At 38.8% G+C, this 15,317-nt stretch overlaps 2 protein-coding genes and 1 long non-coding RNA gene across 6 annotated transcripts; 1 reads left to right on the forward strand and 2 right to left on the reverse strand.

Moving 5' to 3' along the window:
* Positions 1–61: 61 nt before the first annotated feature.
* On the reverse strand, positions 62–3,834 carry kctd6b (potassium channel tetramerization domain containing 6b). Of its 3 annotated transcripts, none has more exons than XM_074644004.1 (3): positions 3,690–3,834; positions 2,242–2,343; positions 62–1,707 (listed from the first exon to the last, which is right to left on the reverse strand). In XM_074644004.1, exons 2-3 carry the CDS (start codon positions 2,266–2,268, stop codon positions 1,021–1,023), a joined length of 714 nt encoding a protein of 237 aa, XP_074500105.1. In that variant the 5' UTR covers positions 2,269–2,343; positions 3,690–3,834; the 3' UTR covers positions 62–1,020. The 3 variants fall into 3 exon arrangements, with proteins under 3 accessions (XP_074500105.1, XP_074500106.1, XP_074500107.1); XM_074644005.1 differs by having other exon boundaries at positions 2,242–2,660; positions 2,713–3,829; XM_074644006.1 differs by lacking the exon at positions 2,242–2,343 and having other exon boundaries at positions 3,690–3,821.
* Positions 2,781–9,376, forward strand: LOC141772700 (uncharacterized). 2 transcript variants are annotated; one of them, XR_012594946.1, is made up of 5 exons: positions 2,781–2,918; positions 6,097–6,181; positions 6,691–6,739; positions 7,761–7,814; positions 8,528–9,376. It is a non-coding gene; the product is annotated as an uncharacterized LOC141772700 (long non-coding RNA). The 2 variants fall into 2 exon arrangements; XR_012594945.1 differs by lacking the exon at positions 8,528–9,376 and having other exon boundaries at positions 7,761–7,839.
* abhd6b (abhydrolase domain containing 6, acylglycerol lipase b) lies at positions 3,994–9,911 on the reverse strand. The gene is made up of 8 exons (XM_074644003.1): positions 9,328–9,911; positions 8,538–8,694; positions 7,766–7,879; positions 7,531–7,663; positions 6,115–6,272; positions 5,930–5,984; positions 5,742–5,842; positions 3,994–4,282 (listed from the first exon to the last, which is right to left on the reverse strand). Exons 1-8 carry the CDS (start codon positions 9,450–9,452, stop codon positions 4,100–4,102), a joined length of 1,026 nt encoding a protein of 341 aa, XP_074500104.1. The 5' UTR covers positions 9,453–9,911; the 3' UTR covers positions 3,994–4,099.
* Positions 9,912–15,317: the final 5,406 nt, after the last annotated feature.

Genomic DNA, 15,317 nt, shown 5'->3' on the forward strand with positions numbered 1-15,317 from the left:
AATATTAGTGCAAAACATCAAGTTAAGGTGAAAAGTTCAGCCATAAGACAAAACTAATGACTGACAAATACACAAATGGGTTTATTTTGGCTGGAATGACACATCACTGTTTATATGAGCTCTAAACTGTAACAGTATGACATAATACTGCAAAGCACACAAATACATATACAAACACAAGACAATCAGACACATGCAACAACGACTAGGGTCTTCAGAAATAGTACCATACAACGAGATAAGAGAGCTAAGAGACTAGTTTAAGATCTACTGTAAATTGGGCTAAATAATCATAATTTATTATTATTAAAAAAGGTTCACTCCTGACAACTCGGGATCAAAAATGTTTCAGTGTCTGTAGTCCAAAACATGACCAAGACAGCTTGAGTACGTGGTACAAACTTTTTACAATCAACTCTTTCCCCCTGAAATTGTGACCTAAATGCATATTAATGCATGTTAAGACATAGATTTGATACTTTATTTAGGCATAGAGTCTTAAATCATGGCTAACTGTTTTACAATCACTTTATCACTGACTTCAGAATAAACAGATGCAGGTATTGGAACCACATTAAATCACAATTATTCCAATAAAAATCAATGTGCCCACATTTTTAGCATTGTTGGGGTATAATTGTGTCCCTAAATAAATAAAATCGTAATAAAATCATTGTTGTAGGGTCTTTCAGCTTCAAGAGAATTGCCATTTTTGTATTGAGACCTTAACCTCAATGAAGTATTCATTTTTCAAGAAATCTCAAATAAGCAGACAAAGAGTTCTTAAACTCGAAACAGGCGAATAGATCAATAATTCACATTCATTCATTGTTTTTATGCCATCTGTCTGGACTTTGAGCCTTGTGCCACTGTACCACATTTATCAAAATAAGAAAACAAAAATCATTATTAGTGATACATTACTGAAACAGGTCAACATTTGTTGTCTTTTTGATCAGGACTTGTGTAATATGAAGACAAATCAAACAGTAATGTCCCCCATGACGACGCTGCTGTAACTCAGTCTTCAACTTTGTGAGCTGGTCTACAGAAAGTCCAGTGATGCTCCACCGTGTTCTCGTTTGCACGCTCACTCATGTGATGCACACGCGTGTTGCGGATGGTGAAGCCTTGTTTCATGATGTAGTCCATGAGGTGAACCCTTAGGGCCACCTCTTGGTGATAGTCACATGGTCCGAAGGTGAAAGACACCTGGCAGTCTCTGGTGTCCATCATGTGTTTGTTCCACTTGGTGAAGTTGTTGGAAATACCTTCCAGCAGACCGTGAACCTTTGTGGTGATGGTTAGCTGTGTGATGATAACAGCGACCGGGTTTGAATATTTGGACAGTTTCCGAGTGCTGGAGAGCTCCACGACCTGCTCAAAGATGTCAGGAGGGTACAGCGGCTTGGGATCGTTAAGGCACAGGATTAAAGGTTCGATCTGGTAGAAGTCCGCCTCTTTCCTCAGGAGGTCTGTCTCTGTGAAGTCCAAGGGGAGGGTAAGCTCAGATGTCCGCAGGAAGTTCAGGATGTACCGGAAAAGTGTCCCATCGCGATCGATGAAATAATTCCCTTTGGAATCGCGGGTTGTGGGAAAATCTCCACGGAACATGGCACCCAGCATGGAGTCTGGGTAGCGCTGCAGGGTGGATAAACTGGTGGTGTACAAGTGGCCTCCCACATTCAAGGTAACAGGAGTACTCATCTATGGCAAAAAGGAACAGAAGAGGATAAGAATCAAAGGTTTTTGTGAAGTTAAAATAAGCTGTAGGTGATAACATGAACAGTGTGAATTTCAGGTGCCAAGCTAGTTAAATAAATGGAGTCTAATACAAAGGCCCTGCGATAAACCATGTAGTTTGTGGTGCTGTGTGTTGAATTATATTACATTATAGTGACACATTAAGTGTTTCTAACATTTGTGTCCACTCCATTAATACCAATGCGACTAAATATTAGAAACACCTTTCAGAATAACGCAATACAATTCAACAGCACCACAAACTACAGCCTCCAAAATGATCAAAAAGTCAAATCAACACCTCTCTAAAACAGTTTTAGTCAAATCCCAACATTACAACCTTCATGAAGGAAGGACTACTGCAGGGAAGTTATTAAGACTGCATTAGTTTTAGATGCTAGATGTAAAACTAAACTGGCAACAGAGTGAATTTAACACATCAGAAACAAACATCTGACATTGCTCTTATTTCTAGTCTGACTTCTATCCATCTCTTACCCTATGGCCCCAGTCTCCATTATCCATTTGTAGAACAATACCCACTTGGTCAGAACCAAAATAGAGAGGGAACAGATACGCTTTGGCTTAATTCAATTTCACCTGTGAAAAAACAGTCACATTAACATGAGCTGTAACAAAGTTATGCAGAATATGACTGACACAATCATGTAGAGTCATGTAGTCAAATCATGTGTTTTTCCAGTACAGATGAGAGTACCTGTGTGGGTGTACATGAATAATGTTCTACTTGTTTACTTAGGAGGTGCTCACTTTGTGGATTAAATGCACTACTGTATTCAAGCACTTGTGATTGAATACATGTGCATGCTTGTAAAACAGCATTTGTATTTGACAAAACAATCTCACAGCAAGGTCCATTTAGTAGCATTTAGTTTGAGGATGTTTAATCACATTATCTTCACCATCAAGTGGAATAAAAATTCTAACTTTTAAATACGAAATGGTTGCAAAGTTTACTCTCTGCATTTCCACGACAAGTGGCAAACTCCATCTGCTGATGAAGATAATGTGATTTGGTTAAAAGCTCCAGAACAGTTGCTAAGTAAATTAACTTAGATATACAAGATAAAATAAGATGAGCCTTTATTAATCCCCGGAGGGAAATTCAGGTGTCAAAGCAGCAACATCAGCAAACAGAGTGAAACACAGGAGAGGTAAAGGTATACACACATTATTAAAAACAATAATAGAGATATAAAAGATACAGAGTGGATGGGTGAACATAGTGTGTGCAGTCCGTCAATAAATACATGTAATATGTACATATGTGCAGTCTATGAAGTGGTATATAGGATGTATAGTGTAAAGTGCGCCAGTGGTTAGTCCACAATATATAACTAACTAAATAACATAAATCACGATTCCACTGACTTGAAAGTGAAACTTGACGCTACTAAGTGAACATAAACCCATTAATTTACATTTAGTAAGTTACCCACTTAGTTACTTAGCAACATATAACGACTTATTAAGGGCTGAATGCTAGTGAAGCCAGCTAGCTAATGTCTGTTTGATAGCTGCTGTTAAAAGTAGCGATCCAATGCATTTAAATACCGCAAGCAAATAAAATATATTTTAACAGATAAAGATGTTAATAAGTTGTTAACATAGCTTGGATGCACTGAGGTAACGTAGCGTTAAATACAACCCCAGTGGAAAGAGTTTAGCTAATTGCTAGCTAGCGAGCTAACATAGCTAGCGAGCTAACATAGCTAGCGAGCTAACATAGCTAGCGAGCTAACATAGCTAACATAGCTCGCGAGCTAACATAGCTCGCAGGCTAACATAGCTAGCGAGCTAACACGGCTAACACAGCTAGCAGTCTACGAGCCGTTGACGTTAACGGCTGTGACTACTACGGTTGACGTCGGGATCTTAGCTAGACTAGAAGGGAAGTAGCATAGAGGTTGAAACAACAGCCTTACCAGCTCGCTTTCTGGCTTATTCAGCGGGCTTGCGGGTTGGTGTTTATCGGTAGAGTCAGTGATGTTACCGGGCAGCTGTGCTCGGCTCCAGGCTGCAGCAACACTGCGCACACAGTGAGGGTGAAGAGGAGGAGGTCCTGCTGCAGCCGCACAGGCTCCTCTGTATGAATACACTCACACATACTGATACAATGCAGATAAATGCATGGGACTTTTATTATCAGGATGCATTTTACAGCACACATTAAATGCGATTCATTTTCTAAGAGCACTTTATAATCCCTTGCTTTCTGTCTTAATGTACTTTTTTTTAAGATTAGACATCTGCATACATATATATGCATGTCACGTACAAGGAACATGTGAAGCATTGCAGTGGAAAAAGGGATTATTATCACAAGTCTTTTAGTTCAGGAAGATTTCTTTGTGCCACCCTTGGCGTCTTGCTGCATGATGATGATGAACTCCAGGATGAGTTTGGCTGTCCGAGAGGGCCTCTCCATCACCACAGAGTGACCACAGTTGTCCAGCAGGTCCACCCTGCATCCAGGCAACACCTCTGCAATGACTGTAGCTCCAGAGACATCCACCACCTGCACAACAAATACAGGACAATTATCACGTTTATGCCCAGCCAACATGGTTATGTGGGCCCTACATGGGTTATGCCAGGGGTACCTGGGTACCAAGTGGGTATGGACCCAAAATGGGCATCTTATCTGGGGCCCACTTGGATCAACTAAGTAGGTCACACATGGGCTCCCCATGTGGGCTACCCAAGTGGGTCCTAGTTGGGTCACTACTGGGAAATTAGCGCATGGGCTCCGAATGGGCAACACAAATGGGGCCCACTTGGATCAACTAAGTTGGTCCCACATGGGCTCCCCATGTGGGCTACCCGTGTGGGTCCTAGTTGGGTCACTACTGGGAAATTAGTGCATGGGGCCAACATGGAAACTGTGGATAAACCCACTTACAACCCATATTTCAGGCCATGTAGTTCCCACATAGTACTTAAACCTGGGGCCAAGATGGGTTTTGGTTTATGTTGCCCAGATTGGGCCCATATAACACCCAGTGTACTCCTGCATGAAACCCACAAGGGCAATTGGCACGGGGCCATTATGGAACCCATGGACTATCCCATATAGAGCCCATTTTCCAGCCCATTTACCACCCATATTGGCCCCACATACAAATGTTGGCTGGGTGTAGATATGAAGTTTTCTCTATTCAGACCAGAGAGAAGCCTGAGCTACTACCTTCAAGTTACAAGTTTTAGTGGAGCGGATAACATAAATTTTTCAGTCAAATCGTGCAAATAGTGATACAAGTCCCAAATTTGGCATGGTGATTGCAGAGGGGTCACTAAGCCAGATTGACCTGCTGATAATGATTTCTCTCATAGAAATCCATCTACTTGGTCGATTTGAGTGATCTTGGTGTCAAATTATCTGTTTTCTAGCATGCTGGATCTCATTTTGATAATTTTAATAATTTTTAACTGCAATATGGCGGCCAGGGAATCGAGCATCAAGACCGAGCTGTTTCATTTTCTCGCCGAGAAAGTGTGTGTGTGAGAGTGAAATATCTTGCACGGTCATTGTGACACACAAGGAGACAAAGCCATCAGCAACAATAGGAAGTCCCTGAATGCTGTGACCCAACGCTCTCATGAGGAAGCAGACAACTAAACAGACACAAAATGGCCACCATATTACAGTTACATGCTAGTCATTAAAACTAGATCCAGCATGCTAGAAAACAGATAATTTGACACCAAGATCACTCAAATCAACCAAGTAGATGAATTTCAATCTTGGATTTTCAAGTGGCCAATCGTTTATATTTGCTAAGTGTCCCCTCTGGTATCATCATGCCAAATTTGGGGCTTGTATCACTATTTGCATGATTTTTCCACTATCCGCTCCACTATTTGTACACAGCCACATGAATCGTAGGGATTAGTTTAGAAGCAAAAGCTGCCATATCATCACTTTTGTATTTATGTAGGCTGCTGGGTCACTGTGGGATATCATATATATACGTTACCTGGTCTTTTTTGCCCCATATCACTTGTAAAGGTGCAGTGATCAGATGTAAGTGCTCCTGTAAGGCATATCTTGATGTCTCACCAAGAATCTCCATAAATACTAATATAAAAAAAAGAAACAAATGTGTTAGTATGGATGACTGTATGGTACGCTTACATGGGAAATGCTAAAATGTTGTGAACTAACCTTCTTCATAAAATGTGTTGTGAGGCTGTCGGACATCTACCATTCCTTGAAGAATCTAACAAAACAGCAGCAGAATAACACACAACCATTGAATACTGTAGTAAAGTGAATATTATCATCCGCTGTGAGTGCATGCAGAGTGAAATCCATAATGCTTTCATTTTCAGAAGAAGTGTGGACCTGACCTGCTGAGGGATTTTAAAGCGAACATGAGAACAAAGTCTGAACATGTCCTCCATCTCCTCGGGCGTGGTAGGGATCAGCGGGATGTTTAATGTGTAATTGCTGTGCTCCAAGTCCTGCAGATGATTGTCAAATTTGGTCTCACATGGGTGTCTTATACCTACAGGATAAAATAAATGTTTTTCAGATTAGAAAGTGATGACGGACACGATAAACTACAGAGGAAAGGCGAAATAATTAAGGGTGTGCGTGTGTGTTATTATGATCATGTCAGGTCATGTCTTGTAAGTCTTTATAATCAGTATTATGAAACTCTTAAAGACAAACTGGCGGAAACAGCAAATGGTTGTAGGCATGAAATTAATCCAAGCTCTGTGTGATTTAATCTGCTTTTAAAGGGGCAATCCAGCTATTTAGTTTTACACTTAGTTGGGGGACTTTCAAGAGACATATTCAAAAACAAAATTGAAACAGCAGAAACCAAGGTATCCAGACTTTGAGTTTTTAATATAAGCCAAACACCTAAAATGTTGGATCCTACATTTCCCATGATGCAATTTAATAGTGTCTTTCAATAGATCCTCCCTCCCTGGCAAATGGAAATGGATCCAACTGAGGACATATACTGTTAGTCTAAAAGAAAATAAGCTTCTACTTTATATGTGACCACTAGTTTATATATTTTTAGGTAATCTACCAACGTCTTTCATTCACACTACAAGAGAGAATATGGTGGTGCTGTTTTTACCTGAAAAAAACGTTACCTAAATCTTAAGTCCTAAGAAGAGTCAGCTATTATATATATATATATATATATATATAATATCATTAATTAACTTTATATTTCAAAGCATGTATATGTATATTTTCCTATGTGAAATGTTAATTAATTAATCTGTATGTATGTTTTTTATTTCACTACTTAATTTTGAATCATCATTCCCTGTGTAGATATGTTATTATACGTTTTTTTGTCAAGGCAGTGGGGGGGGGTGGGAGAAAGTGAAAATGTTCTTTGTCAAATATCTGTGAACAATGTTCTTTTTCTTAATTAAAAATATTTTTAATAAGCAGAGTCAGCTAATGGAAGTAGCGGAGCTCTCGTCTGAGTGAGGTAATGCCCACAACCTTTCAAACTCCACACCCCCAGTTTGTAATGCAGGTTTTCTGTAAAAAAAAACAAAAAAACTTGGAAACTCCAAACCCAAGCCCAGATGACATCATTATGACATCATCAAGGTTAATTTCTTCTTTTTTTTTAAAAGCTCCCTGCAGAGCCACAGAAGACGTGAGAGAGCCGCTTTAAAGTGAAAAATATTTACAAATTTCTGAGTCTGACCTTTCTTTTGGCAAAACACTCAAAAGGTCATTAAAGATGTTGCACGCACACACGCACACATGCACGCACACTGACTGACCGTCTGGACAGATGAGAGTCATGCTACAGATCTCTGAGGGGTAGTAGGCTGCGTAGACCCCGGCTACATTTCCCCCCATGGAGGTTCCAACCACATGGAAAGGTTTCCTGTTCAAGCGAATGGATTCCACAAACTGAGAAGAACGAGGGACAAAAAAAAAAGATATTCAGTGGATTGATTTTAGGTACCTGACATATACACCCTTGTATTTTTAATTTATCTCTCTTCAGTGTACCTGATGGATCCTCCTGACCTGCCCCTGAATGGAGTAATCCTCTGTGTTGGTGCGTGTTGTTCCCTCATGACCAGGCATGTCCACACACACTATGTGCAGATGTTTTGGTAGATACTAGAGCAGTAGGAGAGAGAAAAAGTACAGCTTAAAACTACTAATGTATGCATGGAAGCCAAGAAACACTTGGAATCTTATAAGCAACTGAATTCATAGCATCAAAATATTTTACTTTGGAAACCGTCTATCTGAACTTATGTATTAACTTGAATTGAATTCTCCTCTGTGACATTTACAGTTTCAAAATCTACATTTTTCACAAATTCAAGTTCACAAATTCAGATGTCCAATGTTTCCAGTCGCTCATCTGAACTTTGTTTTCTTGGATCATCTGACTGACAGACTGTAACCTGATTGGACAGATGTCTGATTGACAGCTCATCCTTTGCATCTAAAGTAAAAAAAAAGATTGAATTTGACCAGTTTAATTTGAGCAAATTTTGGACACTTACAATTTCTGAATTTATCTCAATTTGTGAACCCTTAAAAAAAGCAGTCTTTTTACAAGCTTCAAATTCTTGTGGCCTGTGCCTCCATGTGTATGTCTTCAAAGTCGTAATGAAACTATTTCGTTGTTTCACATTAGTATAAGCAACCTGTGATCTTGTTATGTTGATCTCGTCACGGCTTCTTTTAAAAATGGCAAGTTTCTTTCGATGAAATCTGTGAGTTCATAGCAACAAACTGTTTTGTTTGGTGTTGCAGCCCCCCTGACCTTGACGACAGTGAGCCATGTGTCTTTGTGAGCAGAGAAGCCGTGCAGCATTAAAATGGAGGGTCTCATCCCGGGCTTCCCTCTGTAGGCGTAACAGAAGCGATAGCCACCGCAGTCTGCGTAGCGCACCTGCAGGCCCAGAGTCCTCCTCCAGTACCTGAAGAGGAGCAAGTTCGTCTCAGCCTTTACACACACAGACACGACGGCACTGAAATTCACATTTGGGCCAAGTGATAATGGATGCAAATTATTATGAGCATGTGTTGCCAATTTGCTTCATGTTAAGGCTCGGATACACTAAGGGTTTAATGTGGAGGCAAATTTAGGAATTCAGGCTTTATAAAAAAATTAACTGACATGCACTTTCACATAGTTTATGTTCATAAAAGTAATATTAATGTGTTTAAAAGGATAGGCTCACATTTTTTAAAGTCAATTTTAATGCAACACACACAGTCTAAGTCAAATTAAAGTGACCAACAATGCTTTTCAAAGTACATATAGGCATGTGAGTGTTGTTTTAAAACCCAGGCTGATATTAGGGAGATAGGTGGATAAAATAATGCACAAGACATGAAGAATGTTTCTATTAGAAGGAATGGTGGAGCAGCCATAAAAGACTTGAATATGTAACTCAATGTAAACATCATATAGCTTCAATGAAGGACTGCAAACAGATCACACAGAAGATATAAAGAAAAAATGAAAGGAAACTTGTGATAGAATGATTATTTCTGGCTCATAAGAGGGAATTCACATCCGGTATTAAACATATAGAGTGAAACCGTACCAGTAATACACTTTAATGAGTGCAGAGGGCCAGAGGAGGAAGGAAGCAACGAAGGCCAGGATGGGAATCGCCAGCGTTCCCCCGGCAATGATAAACAAGTTCACCATATCCAGATCAGCCGCCATGGCTCACCTAACAAAACACACATGAACACACACACACACTTTACATACATGGAGTATGGATCTCATGAGCTTAACATGTTGGGGGAGGGGTAGAGTCAGTATCCATACATATGTTTTGTTGAGATAATAAATAATAACTCACTAAAATAACATCTCTCCATGCCACAATAAGCCTTTTTTTAAAAACAGTAAAAACTTACTTTTCAGATGAGTTTTTTCCCTCTTTGTATTTTGTGTCACAGGCAAACCGCTGTGAATCTGTTGGTTAGTTTTACAGCATGCAAATACTTTTAAAGGTGTTGTTGATGTGTTGGAAGCATAAATAGTCAAATTATCTTTCTGATACTTGGAATAAAAAAAACTATCCCTGTGGAGTGCAGTTAGTCCCGGCAGATTATGTTTGCTCTGGATAAACTCATTGATTATTACTCATCATTGGGGGAAACCGGGCCACTACATTATTCGGTCAATCTTTTAAAGTGAACGTACAACAGGCCGCTTCTGACTGAGTCCAGGCAGTACACTGACAAACATACACATTTATTGGATAACCACTGTGAATTAAACAAAATATAAATAAATATAATAAACCTACAGTAACGGATTTTACTAGTGTGTAACAATGATTTTTGAAGATATGATCACAGCATATACACAGATTCTAATCAGCCTAGACATTCATACCCAAGAGGAGGTTTGATCATATGTGTAAGGGTTCACAAAAGGAAGAATATCAGATTACAGTGGCAAAATTAAATTTTCTTTTCCTTTCGTAGCTTGTCAAGATTAAGATACCAAATCCATTATATTTCTGTAACAACATTTCTTACTGCACATTTCCACAAGCAATATTTGAGTTCATCTTGATAAAGATGGTCTTCAGGCCTTGGCCACTGCTGTGTTAGTATTGGCGCTGCAACGATTAATCGACTAATCAACAACTATTTAATTAATCGCAAACTATTTTTGATAGTACTACTACTATAATTGATTAATCAGTTTTAGTATTTTTTTTATAGAAAAAAATCGAAATTCTCCAATTCCAGCTTTTTAAATATGAATATTTTCTGGTTTCGTTACTCCTCTATTACAGTAAACTGAATATCTTTTTTGCCATTTTCTGACATTTTCTAGACCAAACAACTAATCAATTAATCAAGAAAATAATCAACAAATGAATCGACAATGAAAATAATCGTTAATTGCAGCCCTTATTGGTATCAGGTTTTACTTGTCAGTGTTTGATGTTGGATGCTAAAAGAGCAAATTATGGTTTTGACTCTTTTCCACCCATTGAAGACAGTTTGGAGTTCTGAATATTAATGTAAATGTGTGATGTAAAAAGAAATAGGAGCTAACTTTTGGGGAAAACACACAACGGCAGGCAGGAGGGGAGGTGGATGGGTCCAACACAAACTCAAGGCTTTCATCCAGGAGACCGCTGTTTGGTCCCGTGCGTCACGTTACAATCATCCATTTGTTTGTGTCTCATGTTCACAACATTCAGTGTTATCTTCACTGTACAAACATATCAGTTTTAAGCCCAACTATATAGTTCTTTCCTAAACCTAACTATAGCGGTTTTATTGCCTAAACCTAAAGTGACGGCAAAGGGCGTGACAAAGCGACGGTATGTGACGAGTTGGGATGAGAACGTGGAGGCAATGCTCTAGAAACTTCTATATTGTCATCACTGATGGGCAGGACTTAAAATATAGAGAGAGAAAAATAATGATACCATTAAAAGTAAACATACCTCATTTGTATGTCGCCTCGGACAAAAAGCATCTGACAAATGTTCCAAATTAAAGCGCACTATTTGACAGCGCCTTCGAGTCACACTTGGTGGACATCACGTGGACCATGTTTCACAGTCTGACTTTGAGCACCCTCCACCAATGGAGCATCAGTAAATCACTGGATGTGTTTCCTCTACTGTTAGTTTGACTGACGCATCCACATCTGAGTTCAAGCTCAAGCTTCAAGTCCAAAACGTACCACAGGGTGTCATGATGGAGGCAGTCTGGGGAGTGCCCCCTGTTTGCAGTCAGTAGTGAAGCTCTGAGCACAGACCACTGGGTGTCACGACATCCACAGTGTGCGAGGCGTCATCCGCTCTGCTTCAGATGACAGTGAAGCTTTGAAGGGTTTAGATGCAGATGTCTGATCCAGCTGTGGACTACAGATTTATGTCTCACACCTTCTTCACGGGTACTTTGAGGTTTCTTTGACTGAAGGGAAGAAACAGAACTGATGAACCTTGAACATACTGCCCTCCAGAGGTGATAGATCCCCAGATGTCTGTATATTAAAGTGGCTTAAAATGGGGTCATTTAGATACATACAGATACATAAAAACATGTTGTGTATCACAACTGTGAACAGATAATAAATTAGATTTCCTGAATGAGGGGGGAAATGTTTATATGGAAGGATACAGCTACATGTATAATTCTCAATATTTTCATATTGTGTAAAAAGGACTTCAGCATTAATCAGTATCAATGTAAATTAAAGCTAAATGAAGTCCAAGACTACACTATAAAAAATACCATCAAATGCAATGTGCAGCTGCCATTATGCTGCATCTCTGGTCCACTACAGATGACCTACATACAAACTAGAGCAGAACAAATGGACACGGCAACTCTCTGCAGAGAGGCTCCTCTTGCGTGGGAATGATTCTCATATTTGGGTTTATATAGGACGAAGAGGCTGTCCTCAATCTGCTCACATGTCACATACACAGTGTGTTCCCCTGATTGTCTGAGCCTCACGTCACATTAGACGCATCATCCTAGTCACGTCACATTGTGTCCTGAGAGGGACCCTTGACACAGCAAAGCCTGCTGAACAGAAATGACGGAGCCACAGTAGCAGAAAACTAAAAATGAGGATCAGATGCGTCATAATGGAGGATGCAAACACATGCAGTCAGTTATCTCCTCTGGACATATGACCGAATGGATGTTGCGAAATTTTAAATTTAGCAACAAGCTTGCCATCCTGTTAAGAAATATACTACATCCTCTTCCAGAGACCTACTATCATTGTGGTCTGACTGCTCAAAAGGGGTAACTGCACTGAGGGCTTCACCCTGTAATCTTCCAGCAGTAGTGACGGCCACCACAGTCAGTAGTCACATTAACTCACATCATCAAAACTTGTTACAAATACATAAAGTTAAAGTCTTACAAGAGACAGATTAAAAAATTAACTGTCAAAATTGAAGCAGCAGAAGCCGAGATATCCCGACTATAAAGTCACGCTACAAAATACTTGCATCCTACATTTCCCATAATGCAACTCTGCCATGTGCTAAAACATCATAGGGGACTGCATTGGTGGTATCATGTCGTGAAAGGCACTGGTACCCAACCTGGGGGTCCCGACCCCCATTAGAGGTCGCCAAAGCTTCATGGGGGGGTCACGAGGCCTTCTTGATTTTAAGACAAGACAACTTTTAAGAAAATATACAGTTGGCCTTTATCTCAGAATTTCATTCATTTCTATGTAGAAAACCAAATGAAATTGACATTTTTAAAGTTTGAATTATTATGTAAACCAGTTGTGGAAGAAGTACTCAGAACTGTTACTTAAGTAAAAGTAGTAATACCACAGTCTAAAAATACTGTTAAAAGCAAAAGTCCTGCATTCAAAATCTAGTCGTAAAAGTAAATATTAGAATCAAAATATACTTAAAGTATCAAAAGTAAACTTACTTGTTATTATGCAGAATGGCCCATGTCAGAATAATATATATTATATTGTTGGATTATGATTATTGATGCATTACTGTTTGCATCACATTAATATTGCAGCTGGTTATGGTGTGGTAGACTTTCAATACTTGACTACTGAGCAGTTTAATGTAAAATAATATATCACAATTTATTAAATTAAATTAATTCTGATTATTAATACAAAATATTAAGGATAAGCGGTTACAGATAATGGATGGATGGATTAATATGTAAAGCTGTCAGATAAATGTAGTGGAGTAAAAAGTACAATATAGTGGAGTAGAAGTATAAAGTAGCACATAATGGAAACACTTAAGTAAAGAACAAGTACCTCAATATTGTACTTAGTTACATCACTGATATAAATTTATATAAAAAATTCACAGGATAAGGTCACGGTGAAGACCTGATCACAAGCTATATTCACAGAGCCTTCCCTCTCTGCTAAACAGCCTCGTCCTGCATTAGAAAAGTATGCAGTTAAAACAACCAAAGAGCTAAGAGAACAATGGCCAGACACTGAATTTGTCAAAAAAGAAGCCTATTAAGGATGTATGATTGTCAAAAATCCAAAGAAATACTTTGAAATACAGACAGAGAATTGTATTAACAGTCCATATAAATAACAGGAAAACTCATCTTTGATGCAATATTCAAGTAATCTGCAGAAACTTCATCGCTCGTTTTACAAAAAGGTATTGTGTTCATTATTTGGGTTAATTGTACAGTTTATCAGTTGTTATGTATTGTTATTATTATGCATCGAATATAATATGAAATATCCATAAAATATGTCACTTAGTCAGGGGTCGTCAGTTTACTCAAAGACAGAAAAAGGGTCCTTTAAGGAAAAATGTTAGGAACATGATCCAGGAAGTCCAGTTGAAGTAACGGATTAATGTGTTTAAAAGGTTTATCAGACGCCAAAACACTGCAGAACCACTTGTGATACTCAGAGACATGGCAACTATTTTATCTTCTGTTCCATTGACGGAGTTAAACAGTACAAATACACAGTAATCTGCCAGGAATGTGCTCATGCATGTATTTAATTGGCCAAACACATTGTTGTTTCTCCCCTGCCTTCACCCCGCTACGCAGACGGACCGGCTCCATTCAAATGACCACTCAGTCGGTCTGGACAAGGCCTTAAGCCCAAGCCGAGATAACCCTGATGACATCACTATGCCATCATCAGGGTTATCTTTTTTAAACTTTGGAAAGCTCCTTTCAGAGCCAAAGAAGACATTATACAGCTGTATTCAAAGCTGTGGAGTACTGCTCATGACTAAACTGACTTTTATATAAACTGTCTACCAACCTGGAGAAATTAGTACATAACCCCTTTCTTCAAATTTCTTATTTTGTTTCATTTCTACATTATTATTATTATTATTATATTTATTTTATTGTAAGTCTCCAATGCCTTATTTAATTGTTTTTGTGTGATATGTTTATTATTATCAAAACTAGTATTTAATTAAGTTATAGTTTTGCTGCTGTTGGTTTAGTGGATTGTTACTATTGTCATTATCACCTGTGTTATTATTATTATTTGTACCTTTGTTTACATTGTTGTCCCTATTTTGTCACACTTTTGTTGCAAACTTAACTGATATCGAAGGGATAATGTACAGCGAGCCGGTCATTGTTGTGAAATAAACCCCGACAGGGCGATGTGGCACCCCAACGCGAAGTGGAGGGGGTGGACCCACGTCAACATTGACCCGCTTGCTGTACATTAGCCTGCTTATCACTCGGCTTCTTACTAAAGAAATCAATAATTTGACACAAAAATGGTCCGCCAGAGTCCGACATCAGAACTGCGCCCATAGCAACGGTCGGTTACACATATCAATGATCTGCTATCAAGAAATAACAGACTGTAGAGCGCCGTGATTGACCAATAAGAATAGAGTATTTAACAAAGCCATGTAATAATGTGATATAATCAGTTTGTAAAATCCCAATAAACACATAAAAAAAACAGTCTCCCTTTGATGACAAAGATTGCTAGATGGAATTAACCTTTACAAAATATATAATTGGTACATACTTGATGTAAAGAAAAAATACCTGAAAATGAAGACTGAACAATGAATCAACCCTCTAAATTTTTTTT

Source organism: Sebastes fasciatus, chromosome 8, assembly GCF_043250625.1.
Source record: "Sebastes fasciatus isolate fSebFas1 chromosome 8, fSebFas1.pri, whole genome shotgun sequence".
Lineage (NCBI taxonomy): Eukaryota > Metazoa > Chordata > Actinopteri > Perciformes > Sebastidae > Sebastes > Sebastes fasciatus.